The sequence below is a fragment of the Vitis riparia genome, chromosome 17 (assembly GCF_004353265.1).
Source record: "Vitis riparia cultivar Riparia Gloire de Montpellier isolate 1030 chromosome 17, EGFV_Vit.rip_1.0, whole genome shotgun sequence".
NCBI lineage: Eukaryota > Viridiplantae > Streptophyta > Magnoliopsida > Vitales > Vitaceae > Vitis > Vitis riparia.
Window position 1 is genome coordinate 12,841,682 of NC_048447.1, and position 17,984 is coordinate 12,859,665.

General features: G+C 35.7%; 2 protein-coding genes across 2 annotated transcripts; one reads left to right on the plus strand and one right to left on the minus strand.

Annotated features, from left to right (window-relative positions):
• Positions 1 to 1,720: 1,720 nt before the first annotated feature.
• Positions 1,721 to 9,410, plus strand: LOC117934514. The gene is made up of 8 exons (XM_034856231.1): positions 1,721 to 1,856; positions 2,455 to 2,741; positions 4,477 to 4,548; positions 6,146 to 6,213; positions 7,092 to 7,248; positions 8,047 to 8,127; positions 8,253 to 8,342; positions 8,782 to 9,410. Exons 2-8 carry the CDS (start codon positions 2,457 to 2,459, stop codon positions 8,905 to 8,907), a joined length of 879 nt encoding a protein of 292 aa, XP_034712122.1. The 5' UTR covers positions 1,721 to 1,856; positions 2,455 to 2,456; the 3' UTR covers positions 8,908 to 9,410.
• A 3,270-nt stretch (positions 9,411 to 12,680) lies between these two features.
• LOC117934513 (probable arabinosyltransferase ARAD1) lies at positions 12,681 to 16,589 on the minus strand. The gene is made up of 3 exons (XM_034856230.1): positions 16,348 to 16,589; positions 14,622 to 16,138; positions 12,681 to 13,490 (listed from the first exon to the last, which is right to left on the minus strand). Exons 2-3 carry the CDS (start codon positions 15,594 to 15,596, stop codon positions 12,969 to 12,971), a joined length of 1,497 nt encoding a protein of 498 aa, XP_034712121.1. The 5' UTR covers positions 15,597 to 16,138; positions 16,348 to 16,589; the 3' UTR covers positions 12,681 to 12,968.
• Positions 16,590 to 17,984: the final 1,395 nt, after the last annotated feature.

Genomic DNA, 17,984 nt, shown 5'->3' on the forward strand with positions numbered 1-17,984 from the left:
AACTTTGAATTATTATCAGTTGTAAGTTGAAAACTCTTTCCAGTAAACAATCTCAGAGTCACTATGCTATACTAGTTGAAACTATCCTAGTACATGGTGATATAGGTTATAAATTTTGTTGATTACTCCTGTCTGAGGACAGAAACTAAGGTACACCAGCTGGACACGGAATCAGTAATTCTACTATCTTCTATAAATAAAGTATAGAATCTCTATATAAAAGTTAAAATGTCTAACTATTTGACATTTGTATGGTCCATATGGTGTTGGATAGCTAAAAATCACTTCTCAAGGTAAGTCGTCATCCATTTTGCTTTCAGTAATCATTTTATCCTACGATAGGAGCAAATGGATGATTGTTTAGACATTCACATGACAACTAGATGATCATCTAGACATTTGGATGACAACTAAATGACCGCTTAAACATTTACGTGACAATTAGGTACTTGCTTGAACATCTCCGTGTATGCTATAACCTAAATTTTAAGAAATGTTAAAGTCAAACATTTTGATTTAGTTGATAATGTTTTGAAGTCTTAAAAGATGTCCATGAAAAGCTTGAAGTCCAAGGAAATCTCCTATGTTAAATACGTATTGATGGATAAATGTTTCGGTATTTTAACAATATGCAATTATAATTTAACACACCCATCATCTTATATAAAAAATACCGACAAATTTGATAAGCCTTTTATTCATTCTTTTTGAAATTTGACATTTTTATTGCCCTGAGGAAGAAAAGACTTAAGGTCATTTTTATTCAAAAAAAAATATCATGAAATAATTAATGTAAAGTCATAATGCTTGACAGACATTTTGATTGTGATTTGATTGTCCTTTTCACAACGTAACCTTCAACATTGAATCATATGACTTGTTGTGGTACAATTTTCTAACCCAAACCCCCACCTAACCTCCCTGCATTTTCCTTCCAATTTCACCTTCTTTTTCCTTGGACTTTAAGGGACCTCGAATATTACATATTTTAATTTAAATTCTATAAAAAGAATGATTACGAATATATATATTTTTAAAAATATAATATTTTTAAAAAATGATTTTAATGTAAATTTATAAATTATTTAAAAATTTTATTTCTAATCAATTGTTTGAAAAATAATATCAATGAAATAAAAAATTGGCCCACCCATTTAAGAGCGCTGCGACCAAAATGAATGATTCTGATGTGAACTGTACGCGCAATGTGGGCCCACATTGGGAGTTTCCATACTTTCTGAAAGCAAATGTTCATCAGCCACTCTCATCCTAATCCTAATATTAATAAATGATATTATTTCCCCCTCAATTATATCTTTTTATTAATTATAAATTTTAAAATAATTTGATTGAAAATTAAAATATGATAATGTGTATACCGTCTAAATTATGTTATTTGAAACTATTCAATGCAATCTATTAAATGGGTGTTATTTGAAATTATGTTATAAATTATGTTCCTTCTATAAAAACTATATATATATATATATATTTGGTATTCCATATATGAAAAATATACTTGATATTTTCATAGAAGGATAAGGAAAAAAATAGGATACAAAAGACAGAAAAAGGGTAAAGAGGTAAAACCACAACAAGCGCGTGTGACGTCCGTTATAGAGAATAAAACCATTGACTAGGAGACGGAAGAAGTCTCCGATTGACGTTAAACGGACGTTACTGAACCTAAAACAGGCTCGGTTTTCTTACCCGAGGCTATAAAGCAGATACAGGATCTATAATAAAAGATAGAAAAAAAAAAGAAGAAAAATCCATCAAAATCTTCCAAATCGAAGTTTGAATTTCTTGTTTTCCCTTTTCTCTGACCGATTACAAGAGCGGTTTCAGCCTTTCAGGTACATCTTATTTTCATCTTGATCGTCAATTTCTAGGTTTTTTTTTTTTTGGGGGCATTGAATTGTGTGGCGACAATCTTCTTCTCAGAAAATTGCTCTCTTTTATTTTCCATGGGAATGTTTTTAAGGAAAATGGAAGCATTTTTGGAGAAATCCAACTGGATCAAAGGATCAAATTTTCTGAATTTATTTTTTATTTTTATTTTGGGAATGTGTTTATGGATAATGAAATGGGTGGTGATCCTTAACCCTCTGTTTGGTTGGTGAGAAAACTGAAGAAAATAAAATAAAGGAAGAAGGAATTTTTGGTTTCTGAAATATGGAAAAGTCAAATTAAAAAAAAAAAGAGTCATATTGGGATCAGTTGAGTCGTGAGTGGTGGTCTCAATTTTCTGGGTTTTCAAATTACAATTTTTTTTCCTCTCTTTCCCGCATTCTCTCAGCAGCCAAGCAGGGCAGGTTTTTTTATTTATGTTTGTATTTTTAAGTTTTTTAACCTGATATGTTAGAGCAATTTATAGTTAAGTCAGCAAATTGTTTGGATTTAAATGAATTGCTAGCTATGTTTGTTTTGAGTAATGAGCTTTTGTCGGCGTAGGAATGGGTGATCACCTGGTTTTGTGTGTGGACCGCCTGATAACACCTCAAACTCTGCAATCGCTGCAAGGAACTGAAGTCTCAGGATCATCTGAGGGTGGGGATGAGGGTTCTTGCAGTCACACAGTCGATCCGTCCACTTCCGCCCTTGAAGATAAGGGGCTGGAGGAACATCATGGGCCGGAGGAAGAAGAACCACTCATTCAGACGGTGGAATGCCGCATTTGTCAAGAAGAGGATAGCATCAAGAATTTGGAGATACCTTGTGCTTGCAGTGGCAGTTTGAAGGTAATTTCCCCTAATAATATTTTGATTTTTGATACCGAAATTCTAGAATGCTTGGGTTTTTAATACTGCGATGTTGGAATGTGTTGGATTATGTTTCTCCTTGCAGGTTGTATGCTTACTGCATTTGTTATTTGTGTTTCGAAAAATTTAGATACTTTTGTTTGTGTTAGGTTAGTTATGTACGGTGTTGGTGCATTTTATAATTCATTGTTGTCAATATTGCCAATCACCCAACGTTTTATTCTATAGTGTTGTTTTTTATCCTGTTTGGGACCTTGGGTTGGCTCTAATTTTAACTCAGAAAGAGTTTTGTGGGCATGAAGAAATACATGACTTGCATGGTGGGTTTGTCCTTCTTGCTTATAGGAAAAGCAAGGAAGATTTCTGCATGATGTATGTGTATGTGTATGTTTCTAGTGTGTTCTGAGTGTGTTCCCTTTTTATGGCAAAATAAATGTAGTAACAGGGGGAAAGAGGTTTGTTATTGGTAAGAATATGTGGGAAAGAGTGGTCCATTTCTATGTTGAAAGGAGTCTGTTGTAAATTCTTTCTTCTGTGGTGATTTGTGATCTCAAATGGTCAGCAGTGCAATTTCCTGTGGATATATAAGCAATGGTGTACCTTTGTTGTTTTCCTTCTCTTTTTGGATCTAGCCTTGTATACAATGTGTGTACTTTGGTTGTGCTCCCTTTCTTTTTTTGGTTTAGTGGATTTATTTTATCAGAATGTATGAAAATCAACATTTCAGTATTATGACGTTACATGATTGATATATTTGGTGGTGGATGCTATCAAGGCCGTTACTTATCCGAAGTACTAGTGGGATGGGTAATATATTAACTGTGTTGCGTCATGTACATATTGAATTCTCATATGTGTTACGATGGGTCTATTTCTGCTGTTCCTGTTGCCTATTCTCCCAATAGCGTGGAACTAGATATCCAGCTTAAATGGAATGGGTAAGCAAACTACAAACTGAAAATAGGACCAATATGTTTTTTGGTTATATTTACAAAAAATTAGCATAATGCACTTGTGAATCATGATGCAATGAATTTACTGTTTCTGATTAGAAAAGAAAAAAATAGCTTCTTGTTTTTACACGGAATGTTCTGCCTGGCACATAGTGCCTAGCATTTTGTGTTTATAGGTCCTTGCACCTCAAGGGTGCCATCTACCTTTATGTACACTACTAATTGCTTGTCCACTTTTTATTTGTATAGCAAGTTTGTTTCTATAGTTTTCTCTATAATTTGACTGAATATTAATTTTACTTGACAAGTGGTTCTGGGGAAATTTTGGTTTGTTCTTCTTCAGGCCAGTCACCTTATAGCTCACATGTTAGAATTATTGCTTAAAAATCACAATTTAGAACTTTTTCCTACCCACATGCATTAATGATTTGCTTTTTGTGTTATTAGTTACTACAATCGATGAAGTAGGTTGCTTACAGAGTTCTCATCTGTGTGTATCTGGTGATTGGGAATGCCTAAGAGGCATGGTCACCCTGTTTTAAAGCCCTTTACCCACCTATCCCCCGCCCTACATTGAAAAAAATGAGGGAAAATATTTTACCATCATCACTAGTGTCTCCAATTCATTTTATGTGCCTCAACTGCACACACCCCCATACCCACACCCACCCACTCACAGACATGGGAAAAATGTTTAATGTGTTGGTTCTTTGGAATTATTTCCTAGACTAGTACCAAACTGACACCTCTGTCTCATCCAGTTTGCTCATAGGAAATGTGTTCAACGATGGTGCAATGAGAAAGGAGATGTAACTTGCGAGATCTGTCATCAGGTATGATTTGCTTCTTAATTCCTAGCCGTTATCTCCAAGTACATCTCATTTGTAGTTGCATAAATGTTTATATTTGAGATTTATATTAATAGGTATTACATTTTGACGGCATTATGCAAATTGTTTGGTTTCCTAAGCTAGCCATGATACTATATTATTAGTATATTTCTGTTGGTTTATCACAACTTAAGTTGTGGTGTGATGATGGATCACAAAAGGCATCACACGTGATGAAATGTACAGTGAATCAAATCACCAGTCTTGGAAGTTGATTCTTTTATGCATGCACATTGATGTGTTTGTTGCAAGAAGTTGATCTTTCAGCTTCATTTTGCAGGATTCACATTAGATTTATTATGGAAAAGAAAATGGGCACTTGCTTGGTGATTATAATTTTACTTCTAGACACTACTTTTCTCATGAGTTACCTTGTCCTCTTGTGAATTTTCCTTCACATAGTTTTCCATCGTCTGTTTCCTTTCTAGGCTACTGTTCATCATCTGTTTCCTTTCTGGGCTAACATGTGTCACCTCTATATACAGGTTGTCAGGGAAATGTGATCTAGAAGTCTGTTTTATCGATTCTTGTTCACATTCATGATGACCATTTTATGTCTTTCTCAAATGGGAAAACTTTCACATTGAGTGAACAGGGACAAATTGCCTGGGCGTGCAAGTTTTGGAACTCAGCCTTTTCTCTTAACATTATACAAATCCAACACTTCTAATCTCTGCCCACTTGTTACGAAAGATCCATACCTAAATCTCTCTATATGCTGATAATTAAAGGGTTGTTTGAAACTATCACAAATAATTCTCTCCTGAATTAATAAGGAATAATAGTATTCGTGGACTTCTTTGCTATGTTTCGTTATATTATTTATTTATTTATTTTTGACAGGTAAATTTTGTCCCCGTTGGGGACTTAAACTTGGAATCCTCCCACAAACCCTCCCCAATGCTTTACCACTTAGCCATGCCTCAAGAGCATCATGATTATTTTTACTACTACTACTACTACTACTACTACTACTTGATGTTATTATTATTTTGAAATTGGCTACAAATTTAATTTAGCTCTTTTTTGGTTGTTAATGAATGATGTGACTATAAGCATATTTAAGAAAAAATTTATTTTATATACTACTACTACTACTACTACTCAAACCCTCCCCAATGCTTTGCCACTTAGCCATGCCTCAAGAGCATCATGATTATTTTTACTACTACTACTGCTACTGCTACTGCTACTGCTACTACTGCTACTACTACTACTACTACTACTACTACTACTACTACTACTTGATGTTATTATTATTTTGAAATTGGCTACAAATTTAATTTAGCTCTTTTTTGGTTGTTAATGAATGATGTGACTATAAGCATATTTAAGAAAAATTTTATTTTATTCTAAGACCCATGGTGAGACAAATGATGCAAACAGATTCCTGAGGTTATCCTAGTGTATCCAGTAAATATGTCCATGCATTGCTGTAGAACTCTTTAGCTTCCTGGTTAATTTAAAGTGATGATGGTATGAGCTGCCACGTCAAGATTGATGTATTGAATTTTGTTAAAATAACTTCCCTAATTTGCAGCCTTATCAACCTGGCTATACTGCTCCACCACCTCCTCCACAGTCTGAGGATGCTACAATTGATATCAGGTAAGTTTTTGACTCTTTATTTGCTTGGATGTTTATTTTTGTCTTATGAGTTTATTATTCCAATTTATTTTTTGAAAAATTTTCATCCTTGTTTGAATTGATTTTGAGAGGCCCAAAGTTCTTTTTAAGCTAAATAAGAGTTTTTCTACTTGTTTGGCCAATTTTGTTAAGAGAGCTTATGAGTTGAAAAACCATAATACGAAAGCTAGGAAAATGTTTTTCTAGAAGCTCAATTTTTGGCTTATGTAGGAAGCTACTTCATTTTTAATAAAATTTTTGTTATACCATTATTGCTATGATTTTGGCTTTAGCTTCAACTTTCAGCTAAAGCCAAAATTGGGAGGCTATCCCAAAGGAATCCTTAATATGGTATGCAGATGGCAAAATGAACATCACTTTTTATGTAGAAGGGCACTTATAATTTTTTATTTTTTACTGTGTTGGACACCTTGTATCTGCCCTCTGCCTGGTAACCCATCTTTGTCCATTGAAATTATTTTGCAATTCTTTTCCCCTGTGAGTATGTATGCCTCTCCATGTGCATGTGCATGCACATTTTTTTTTCTGCCTTTTATTTAGGTAGTGGTTGGTGATGCAAGTTGATAAAACTGTATCACTAAATAATAATAAACCTAAAATAAATATTGCGTCTTATATTTATGCCTAACATAAGGTGAAATTGAACACCTTTGTCTGCATCAGTTAGGTTTGGTTGCATTTGCTATGAAGGACAGGCCACCCACACCTGTGTCTATGTCAAAGTTTGGGTGCCTTTGCATCCTTACATGGCTTAATTTTGAAAGCTAAATCTGTTGGGTAGACACTTCATCAGTAATGCTTTTACCTTGATTCTTTCATTTCTTGGATTTGTCTTACAGTGAGGGTTGGACAATCTCTGGTACTCCCTTGGATTTAAATGATCCTCGACTTTTGGCAATGGCAGCAGCAGAGCGCCATTTTCTGGAGGCTGAGTATGAAGAGTATGCTGATACAAATGCCAGTGGAGCTGCATTTTGCCGCTCTGCGGCCCTAATTGTAAGCCATTATAACCGTGATGCTTGGTTACATGCCATTGTAAGCACAACACCTCAGCCCTTGAGTCTTGACTCCGATGGCAAGTGGGGATGTGGGTGGTTTGCATGGAAGAAAAATTAATGTTATCCATAAAGGAAATAATGACAATGATGCCTAAGGATAGGATGGTGTATTGAGTATTGGAAGTGAGAACACTTATATAGTAGAATAAGGCATAAGCGGTGTTATTTATTATTTAACAATAAAGGAAGGTAATGTTGCAGTGCTGCTGCATTCCGCTAATATTTCACTTTTAACAAGTTTCTCTAGGCAACCACCATTTGCTTAATCTTTTAGCTTCATTATCCTAATGGATTTGTCATTTATCATCACTATGGCATATTTTACTTTATGAAGTTGTTTATGCTCAAGAGAGGATGACCATGAAAGAATTTTTCTGTCCCCCAAATATTCAAAATCTGACACTATTGAACCTTTTGAAAACTGGTCCTTGTTACATTAAGCGGCTTCTTTTCTTTATTTATTTTTATCTTTTTCCTCCTTTTGAATTGGTGTTTCATTGGTGGGTGGTGCATGGGTCCTGATGCAGGCCTGTAGGGTCATGATTACTTGGCCTTGTTACCTTCGTTTTCTGTCCAAGCCCACGCCTTGGAAACACCTGCATTATCACTTGCATTTTCTCATTTGTATTTTTTGTCACTGTTGGCTCTTTTTATCAGTTTAAAATTTCAATTCTTACATTACATCCCCTCCCATTATGGTTGCCTGAGGAACCTTACTTTATCTGTTTCTTGACAGTTAATGGCTCTTCTACTTCTGAGGCATGCGCTGAACATCACCAATGCTGATGGGGATGATGATGCTTCCAACTTTTTCTCGGTGAGTGAGATATGTGTACTATTCATTTGATAATAATTTGTGTGCTTGTATGTGTCTATACTTGTATATATCCATGGTTGCATGGAAGTGGTTTCACCATTAAAATACATATGGATGCTTGACAGCTTTTCCTGCTTCGAGCTGCTGGTTTCCTTCTCCCTTGCTACATTATGGCCTGGGCTATCAGTATATTGCAGCGTCGAAGACAAAGACAGGTTAGTGTTTGGCTTTGCATTTTTGTATAGAATAAAATATGAAGAGAAAAAATATTCTCCTTCAGGAAATCTTAAGAAAAAATGCAGTTGTGTCTATTCTTCATGTTGGAAAACACCAATGGAAACATTAGAGTTCATCTGTTTTCCAATAAAATTTTTCCACTACTGACAATTGGAACGTCATGGAAATCTTAAGAATTGAGACAGTTGTTATGCTCCTAGCCAAACTCTTTAAAGAGAATTCTGTTCATGAAATGATTTTCCGTATCAACCATTGAAGTGACGGTTCTTGGAGTGGGTTTATTCCTAAATAAATTTCTCCCCTAACTACCAACACCATGTATAAGTGGTATCCATATAAGTGCTTCTGTGTGTAATGGGTGACTAAATTGTTGGTTACATGATTTTCTTATTTATTTATGTTTTTTTGTTTAATCAGGAAGCTGCAGCAGCATTGGCAGCAACCGAAGTTGCATTTATGCTGCAGGCTGGGCAACATAGAGGCTTGCAGTTTACATTAGCACCGGGACCTGCAGTGACTCCACATCAGGAGCCACTTCAATAATTTGGGGTTCATCAACTCTGGTAAGCGTCTGCATATAAGAAGAGGGTGTGTTACAACTGGAATTTGAGTGTATTGTTATTAGCCTTACAAACTATGGACGGGAAAAAATTAGAGGGCTGTGTTTCTGTGCCTGTCAAGTTGTATCCTTGGTGGGTTTATTTGAAAAACCCAGAAGCTTCACGTTTCCCTTTTTTTCTTTTTTGTCTTTTTGTTTTTTTTTTTTTAATTTCTACATTATGTTTGTACATATATGTTGGGTCTCACAGCATAGTACTTTTGCTACCTTGGAAACTTATTATGTTGGTAGAGTTACCTACAGATTAACAAACCGTTTTGAATGTCTCTGAACTATGTGAAGGTAAAGCAGATTATTCATGCCTGTACTAGTTTATTATCTTTTATCATCATTTAACTGAATGGAACAGTTATTCTGAATATTCTCATCTTGTTTGATGGGTTATGTCACTTGGATGATATATGAAGCAAGCAAACACATTCATTCATGACATATAAATTGAACTTGTAAAACAAGAAAGCCAAACCAGATCTCCAAACCCTTGCCATTTCTACATTTTAGTACTGTTAGTTTCCTTTGCATATTACTTATTGGCAACATCACTGATGCCATGATGTGCACATGATTCACAGCTGAAATGAGGTTCTGGACTGAGGATGGCATCCAATATTATATTGAAGCCTTCTAGCGCTGCATTAGTTAACTTTTAGTCATTCTTCTGGAATGAGGAACTAATAGCCATGCTCTACATGTGTGTATGGATTGTTGTATTGGTTCTTGATGTTATCCCCTCGTCAAGTGCCCAATAATCAGGTGGTCCTTATGGGAGATAGAGGGTCCCAGTCAATTAACCCTTTCTCCGACCTCTTACATAACCCAGGAGCTTCATTACAACAATGCTAGTCCTAATTGAAGCATCTTTGATTTGGTACTTGGTGTACTGCTATTGGATCCCTGATATGTGTTAGATGATCTGAAAAGTTGAATCTCTGCAGCACAGATCATGGACCTAAATTACCTTCGGTGATCCTGGGCTGCCTGAATTTTACATGTTAACTTGATCTTTTCTTGATTTTCTATCATTCTGTTGTATAGGGCTCTGGCTTAGATGAGTCTTTGGTGGATCTGCTCCAAATAATCCCTTTACTCTAGTTTCCTTCTTAGAGAAAAGGGGCATAAAAAGACAAATTGGTTGATGGATTTGTGGTTATGCCTATATTTTGCTTAAAAAAGCCAAACTTTTTATTATTTGTCTAGATAATTGGGTTGATGACTAATTTGGACAAAGACATTCTGCAGGGACACAACCAATTTGAATGGGACATCTTATCATACCCTTTATTTGAAGCCAAGATATTGGAATCCTACAACTATAGGGCCAATCTTGAGGGTCTGCAGAGCTATACTAAATGATTTCTTTTATTAAATTAAACCTTGTGGCTCTTTAAGTATTTTAAAAAATGAAGTGGGTTCCAAGTATAAGGGGCATATTCGTCAGTTTTTGTGTGATATCATGTTTGAAAGAAGTTTGGCAAATCCATATGCAGCATGCATGTATATAGAGGCAAAATTGGAGATGCAGGAACTCATAGATGATTCAAATGGATGTGTGAGATGCACATGGATGGGTGCAGAGGTGATTTTCCTTTGGATGATACCGAGTGCAAGAGGCCCTGTGCGAGTGGTGTTAAAAGTTAAATTTGATGGTGAAGGATGGTTTTGGAAAGCAACCGTTCATTCCTATCTTTTGCTTTAATGCAGTGCCAAAAGCAAAGTCCCACACTATTTGGGTATCTTGGCTGTTGGGTATTTTAGCTTGGACCATGACCAGTCCACTTCCTCCTTGGAACACCACAACCAGCTTGTAGGCTATGCCCTTAGGAAATTTTCTAGTTTGATATTCTAATTCTATGAAATAGAAAGAAGAAAAAGAGAAAGAGAGTCTACATGGGTAATCGAGAAAAAAACACATGTATAAAGAAAGAAGGAAACATGGGAAGGGCAGATAGAGTATGGAGAAGCTAAATTGAAACTTTGAATGGAGGGCATGGGTGGGGCGGATGGGGCAATTATCCAAAGAGAGACCAAAGAAAAGCATAAAGGGATCCCATTCAGCACAAGAAACTAAGACTGTAATTTTTGTTGCATAGAGAGAAGAGCTTGGAATTCAAAAGTTAGTTAAGCATAAAGCATGGGTTTGGTTGTTTCACCTTTTCTAGGGGAGGTTTCTATTCCCCACCCTAACCCCCCAACATCTCTACTTTAAACGGTTTTCTTGCTACTGTTGCATTCTCAATTTCTCAGCTGGCTTATGCCTTTGTTTCTCCTACCCAAGCCACTTATTTCTATAAATTTGATTTTACCCTTTTCATTTCAAACACTAACTCCATTTTCTCAGTAACCAAAAGGGATTCTATGTTATATAAATCACATGTCCTGAACTTTTCTGATTCAATAAAATGTCTAGCAGATGCCCACTTAAAAATAAAATTCAATGGAGCTGCTGATCGCAGCTGGGGCTGAATGGTTGGATGGCAAGACTGGGTTGGTCTTTGTTTGGTAAAAAAGAGCAATGCAAATTATGCAGATGTAGGGGAACCAATGAAAAGATACTTGGCTTCCCAAGGGTGGTGTTCCAACTTTTATTCAAACCTGTCAAGAGTCTTCTTAAACAGCCTTTTTATTGCTTCTATAGCAGGCTTATGATTGAGATGAATCTGAAACTTCTCTACATGTTTTGGGCCCCTATTATGCTTTTATGCTTTTTAGCCTTCCAAATCCCATAAAAGATAAAAACCTCTACAGGAATGACTAAGGCATAGAGGCATACAAGGATTGGAGTCTCAGACTTGCTACTTATTCTCTCATCATTAGTACTGAAAACAAGAGGTGCCCTCTCTCTTCCTCTTGTTTTTGCAGTGTGGAGGCATGGCTTCTTCTGCCTATAGGGTGGTGATCCTTGTTATATTTGTTGGGTTTCTTGCTGTTCAACCAGAAAAGATCTATGCACTGAGAAGCATAGACCTTGCTCTCAGATGGCACAGTGGGCATGTGCTATTCCTAAAGAACTCGCGTATTCTACTGGCTGTAGCCACAAAGGAGCTGCACACAAAGCCGAGTTTGGCGCCTGCACCTTCAATAATGGCTGATCCTAATCAATCAAGCAAAAGAAGAGTTCGAAGAGGATCAGACCCTATACACAACAGAAGTTGATATGCTGTAACTGCTGCAACTTCAGAAGGTGAGGGAGGCTGCTGTTCAGCAATGGAATAGATGGCTCCTGCCCATCCCTAATGCAAAGAAACACAGAGGGTTCTGGGAATTCTGTGTTTCCTCAGCAGTTTTTCAATATGGGTTAGTTGGATTTCTATATTTCTTAGTTTTAAGTTCAAAGCGTTCTGCTTAAAACAGAGCCAAAGAATAGTTGCTAAAGCCCATCAGTAAGCCAGCATCTTCCCCATGTTGTATAAATTTAGAACCCAACAAATAGCAGAATAGTTTTTGAGGATGACGACTGGCTCCATATACAAAATATAGTGCATTCTGTTGTTTTTCCCTATGAAGAAAAAGATTTATATCTTGCTTGAGATCTTGCTATTACAAATTTGCAATCACATACTCCTCTTTGCATCATTTTGCATGCCTTTAAAGGTTAAAACAATCCTGTGCAATAAAATTTTAATCAAGATTTCTTCTGTACGTGCAATCTTTAAGCGCTGGGTTAATTTGCCTGATGGTATAGCACAAAAAAGGAATAGGCTGAAATACTATTCAATTGAAAGCACAACCCCATATCATCTTCCCTCATCCTATTTTTTCTTACCAAAAGAAATTAATAGAAACCTCTGAAACCACAACACTTTTCTGTGTAAAAACTAGTCTACAAGAAAAATCTCCAATTTATGAAGTATGACTAGAAGTAGCTAATACAGAGCCATGCATCTCTTAAAGCTTCTGTCCTTACTTGGAATTGACAACCAGCCCAATTAGATACAGAATTTGGGGACAGGAAGTATCTCAATCTTTCAAGTGGGCAGTTGTCATCTCAATTCCTCTTTAGCAGAATCTGAGATCTGCGGTATCTATTCTTCCTGTGGAGTTTGTTTTGAATTGAAGATATCTTGCGTGAAACTGCCCCCCAAATCATATCCACAGCATCACCTGCCTGAGATGGATATTGATATTCAAAGTGGTGAGCAATCTCCTTTAATCTCTCCCACATTTTGGTCCACTTCTCTCTCTTGATTCCCCTAAGAAGATTCAGTAGGAACCCATTTTTTACAGCATCAGATGCACGGACAAATATGCAGAACTCAGAGTAATCCAAAACATCTTCAAATGGTAGCTCAATTTCATCACTTATTATGACAGGAACACAATGGCTCACAATGGCATCAAAGAGGCGATTTGAGGATGGGGTGTCTCCAGCAATATTCAAGCAGAATTTGGATGATGCCATCCCTTCACTTGCCCCGTTGATCCCATTCCCTCGAACGCTACCAAACGTGAAATGTACATCTTTCTCATCTCTGAGAAGATAATATAGTTCCTGGCGTATAGCTCCTCCCTAAAATAAATCCAAACACAACAAATTAGAATGATCGACTTGGTACAAAATATCATTTGGAAAATTTGAAAGCAACAGATTTAGTCCAAAGATAATTTGGGCAAAAAACAAACCGATAGAAAGGAAACATAGCATCTGATTCTTCATGAGTTCATTTTGTCTATTGAAACATACAAAATTAGTTTATTGTTCACGTGTGCTTTGCTTTTTCTTCCTAAAATGGGATCGCTTTCAAGATTTCAGTACAAGATACTTTCAATTATCATATCAGTTTTGGTTCTGGGCCCATTTTAAAGAACGGATTTGTTCTTTCAGACGACATAAAAATAAAGGGGAATGATTCAATTTCATAGTGGTTTGAACACCTATAAGATGCCAAATATTTTAAGGATGGAAGTATGGTTGGTATTTCCATATATCATACTCCTTTATGAGCTTGTACCAGAATGTACAGGTGAGGGTATATTTTGAACCATGTATATACTAGAGATCCTATTTAAATTTTCTAAACCAAATTTGAAACAATTAAATGATTCTAACTATCTTAGAAATGAGGTTCTTCTAGATGAACTAGGAAAAAGACGGGTGTATATACCATATGAGTGCAAATTCAATCTATGTTTCAATGTTTACAAGAAAAAACCCCCATTCTGTTTTTCCTAAAAAAGAACTTTTTGAACCTAAAAGGGCGAGGATATATCCAAGGAAGGATATGGCTCTAAAAAGAATTAATGGCAAGGAAGCATTCATGTAGCCAACACAAATAGTTGGATGTTGGATGGAGGCTAAGTTGAGTTAACAATGACAAAAATTTATGAAAAGGGATAGCTTGAATGGCGATTAATAGACAGGGCTTGCAATCATGTTGTCTATTCAGTTTCTCTGCTTGTAATTCATGACAAAGTCTTAATAAAAGGGGAAGATGGATTGAACACTTCCATCTTTTAAATTGCAGGAACTAGAGAGTCTGAATCACATTAAATCAGAACATCACGAGCTATTCAGCATTTAGGTCATTGTATTATCTGAATTCATACTAACCAATTTTGCAAAGGAAGCAAAGCTCCAAAGTTAACATCACAAAACTAATTTCCAATTGATTAATGATAATGGAGAAGTTGAGGAACTTACATCTTTTCTATAAATTGCCCCTTGAAAATACACCAATAGGGGACGCCCCTCAAATGTGGCTGAATCTGCCACAGGATTGCTCCTCAGAACATGCTTGTAAGGGGCGATCACATCCTTGTCAATATTTGCTATTTCAACCGGGTACCTTCCAAAATCTGCAAGCACAAACATGGCAGAACCTAGCTTCTTTCTTGCATCCAACATGCTATTTGGATGGTGAGCTACAATTAGATGGTTCTTCCCACCCAATTGCTTCCATTCATCCTGACCCATTAAAAAATTCACCAATTTATCCTGCAACATCTTGTTAACACTAACTTTTTCCTTTCCATGAAGCCTAGAATGCCTGTTGTAGCTCAGAGATGAAAAGAATGGCACAAAGATTATATCTGCTTGACTTGAATTCTTCACTCTGATTGCACTGCAAGGTCTAGCTATATTCGGAGTATCAGATGATAGAAGATCAAGGGTTAGCCAATACTCTATACTGTGCTGTAAATTTAATCCACCTGGATATGATGGGATTCGACCTGGATTACTAACATTTGGCCATATCTGATTTGCCTTTCCTGTCCAACCCAATAATCCAAAATGAAATTCAGGAGGCAAGTCATACATAAATGCCCGAAGGTGAGCTTGATTTGGGTCACAACCCTTCCTTCTACCTTGCCCTAAAGCATCCATTTTCTTGCTTGCATTGGAAATTTGACAACTCCCCTCTCTTCCCATGGGTCTTTTACTATCAACAGGTGAAGCTACGGAAGTAACGAAAGGAAGCTTAGTTTGTTCATTTTTTCCACTGGATTTGAAGTAAACTGATGTGCTATTAACAAGAATTAACTTGAAAACTGAATTGGGTATGAAAGAAGTATTGCTAAATTGAAGGAGGAACAAAGAAGAAAGGATCAGAAGGAACATGGAAATGGTTATTAGGCAGAAAAGAAACCTGGAGGGTAGCATGCTCTTTTCAGACATTGGCGAAATATAGGGAAAGCGAAAACTAGAGAGTTTAAAACTGCAGCAAATGCTACATTAAGAGAAGGAAGATAATCAAGTATCCGTTTCTTTAGAAGCAGGGTACCCAGATTCTACAGAATAAAACAAAGGGTTTTAAGTTTCTTAATGAATTCATTGAGAAGATGAACATTGAAAAAAAAAAAAAGGGTTCAACTTCTACCCATTAACATGAGCAGCTTGATTTCCACAAAGAACACCAAAAGGGAACTACCCAATCTCCAGAATGAAAAGTAAACCCAGTGCCTGCTTTAAAAACCCCAGAGGGTTTTGGAAAATGATTTCAGGGGTATTTTTCCATACCAAGTTCCCTACAAAAAAACAACCATCTCTGAGACTCTGACCACAGTAACCGGTCAATCCCAGATAAAAATTTCCTTTTCTAGAGCATGTTCATATATCGTGTTTTGCAAGCTTGCTCAATATGAATGGCTGAATTCCATATACTCTCAAAAACCATTAGCTTCTGTTCTTGGATTCGCCATCAAAGGGGTACAACCAATCTGCCAAGCAAACAAAAACAACAACGCTCAAAATAGTTATCTTTCAGCCCACACAACACGCTTTTTGATTCATGAGCTAGTTGCTTTAACAAAAAGGAAATTCCAGAAAATTTGCCCAAAATTAAAAGGAACAAAATAAAATAAAAAATAATAAAAAATATGGGCTTTCACAGTTTCTGATTTTCTGAAATGGGTCTAAGAGAACTTACAGGAAGAGCGCCTGATCAACTGGGGTTTTCAGATTCCATTCCCTGCTGATAATTTTTTTTGTTCTTTGGGACAGCAAAAAGGGTGGTGTGTCCTTACTGTGCTACAAATCATTCTATTCTACTGGATCGTCAGCTTCACTTAAGGCATTTAATTATCAGTATAATTGTAATTAATTAAGTATATATTCCTTTCGACTGCTCATGTGATGGAGAACAGAGAGGAGTAGATTCAAAGCACTTTTCTCATGCCCATTTTGAAACACTTTTTTGGCTTGGTGCACCCACTTTCCCAGGCCCCAAAAGCAAATGATTTTCTCGAGAAAATCTTTCTTGTATGCATAGCACCCAAATTGTGTGCCACAACACTTTGGAGTCCACAATCTGTCCGTCCATCTCAACTTGGTGGGCCAGACAAAGATGATGATGGGATCCACTAGGACCATCAGATCATAATCAAACGTCCCAGCATGTTTCATGGGAGAGGTTCAACCTATAAAAGAAAAAAGGTCCACTTCGATGGTTGGCGCATGCAGAAGGTGAGCTTGCCACGTTTGAAAGTGATATTCTTAGAGGGAAAGAATCTCTGTTCAAACCACTTTCTAGATTTTTTTTTTTTTTTTTAAGATTTATATTTATTTATTTATATATGAAAATATATCATATTTTTTATAACTCTAAGAAAAAAATAAATAAAATTTTATAAAATCAATTTTATTTACTTTCAATTAATTATCTACAAAAATTTATGATTTATTAATAATTTTATTTATTTTTTTGAAAAAAATCAGGAATTTTGGCAACAAAAAATGATTAAAATTTATTGTTGTTTTTAAAATTCATTTGAAAAATAGTTTTAATTTTTTTTGGATAAATTATTGACAAAATTTGAATTTATATCATAATCCTTTCTCCCTACCGGATTAAATTATTTTATATTTAATAAAAATTTAAAATATCAATATCACCTTAAACTAAATTAAAAAATAAAATACAAAATTTAAAATAATGAATAGTGCAAATAAATTATATTATTATTTTTAAAATTTTATATAAATGATGGTATATTGGATTTCTTGAATAGGTCAATTAGAGTATGGACGATTTTGAACGGGTCAAATTCCAATTATAATATAGTTTGACTTTATTATTTTTAATTTAAAAAATATATCAAGCATACCTAACCCGCCTCAAATTTTGACTAAAAGAGTAGTGCCTTAATTTTATTTTTGATTTTAAACTAGGAATCACAGAGCTGTTGCTTTAGCAAATTTGAAAAAATGGTGGGCAAATAGAATGTCAGGGTTTTTAGCAGATTTACGCAGGTTTCATGGGCTCATCGTTTCACGACTTGGGCTATGGGCCTGGGCTAGAAGACCAAGGGTTGCCATTTGGAGAAAAGCCCAGGATAGTGCAGGCTCATCTCTAAACCTTGGTGGGAGTTGTTCTCATATGACCGGAATCTGAGTGATCATAAAATAAACGGAATATGACCGATGTTTTTGTCTTTATATATATATATATATATATATATATAAATAAATAAATTGTTACTCAAAAACAAAATCGGGGACATAAAAATTGCTTTATTTGAATAATAAATTAATAAAAAATTGCCCATACGACCTCCAGTCTTGCCT

Bases quoted from the DNA above. Each gene is read 5' to 3' on its own strand.
- LOC117934514 (XM_034856231.1), top strand. From the start codon at position 2,457: ATGGGTGATCACCTGGTTTTGTGTGTGGACCGCCTGATAACACCTCAA. The intron at 4,549-6,145 runs GTATGATTTGCT...CCTAATTTGCAG, and splicing joins CTTGCGAGATCTGTCATCAG to CCTTATCAACCTGGCTATAC. The intron at 6,214-7,091 runs GTAAGTTTTTGA...TTTGTCTTACAG, and splicing joins GATGCTACAATTGATATCAG to TGAGGGTTGGACAATCTCTG.
- LOC117934513 (XM_034856230.1), bottom strand. From the start codon at position 15,596: ATGTCTGAAAAGAGCATGCTACCCTCCAGGTTTCTTTTCTGCCTAATA. The intron at 13,491-14,621 runs GTAAGTTCCTCA...GATTTATTTTAG, and splicing joins GGGCAATTTATAGAAAAGAT to GGAGGAGCTATACGCCAGGA.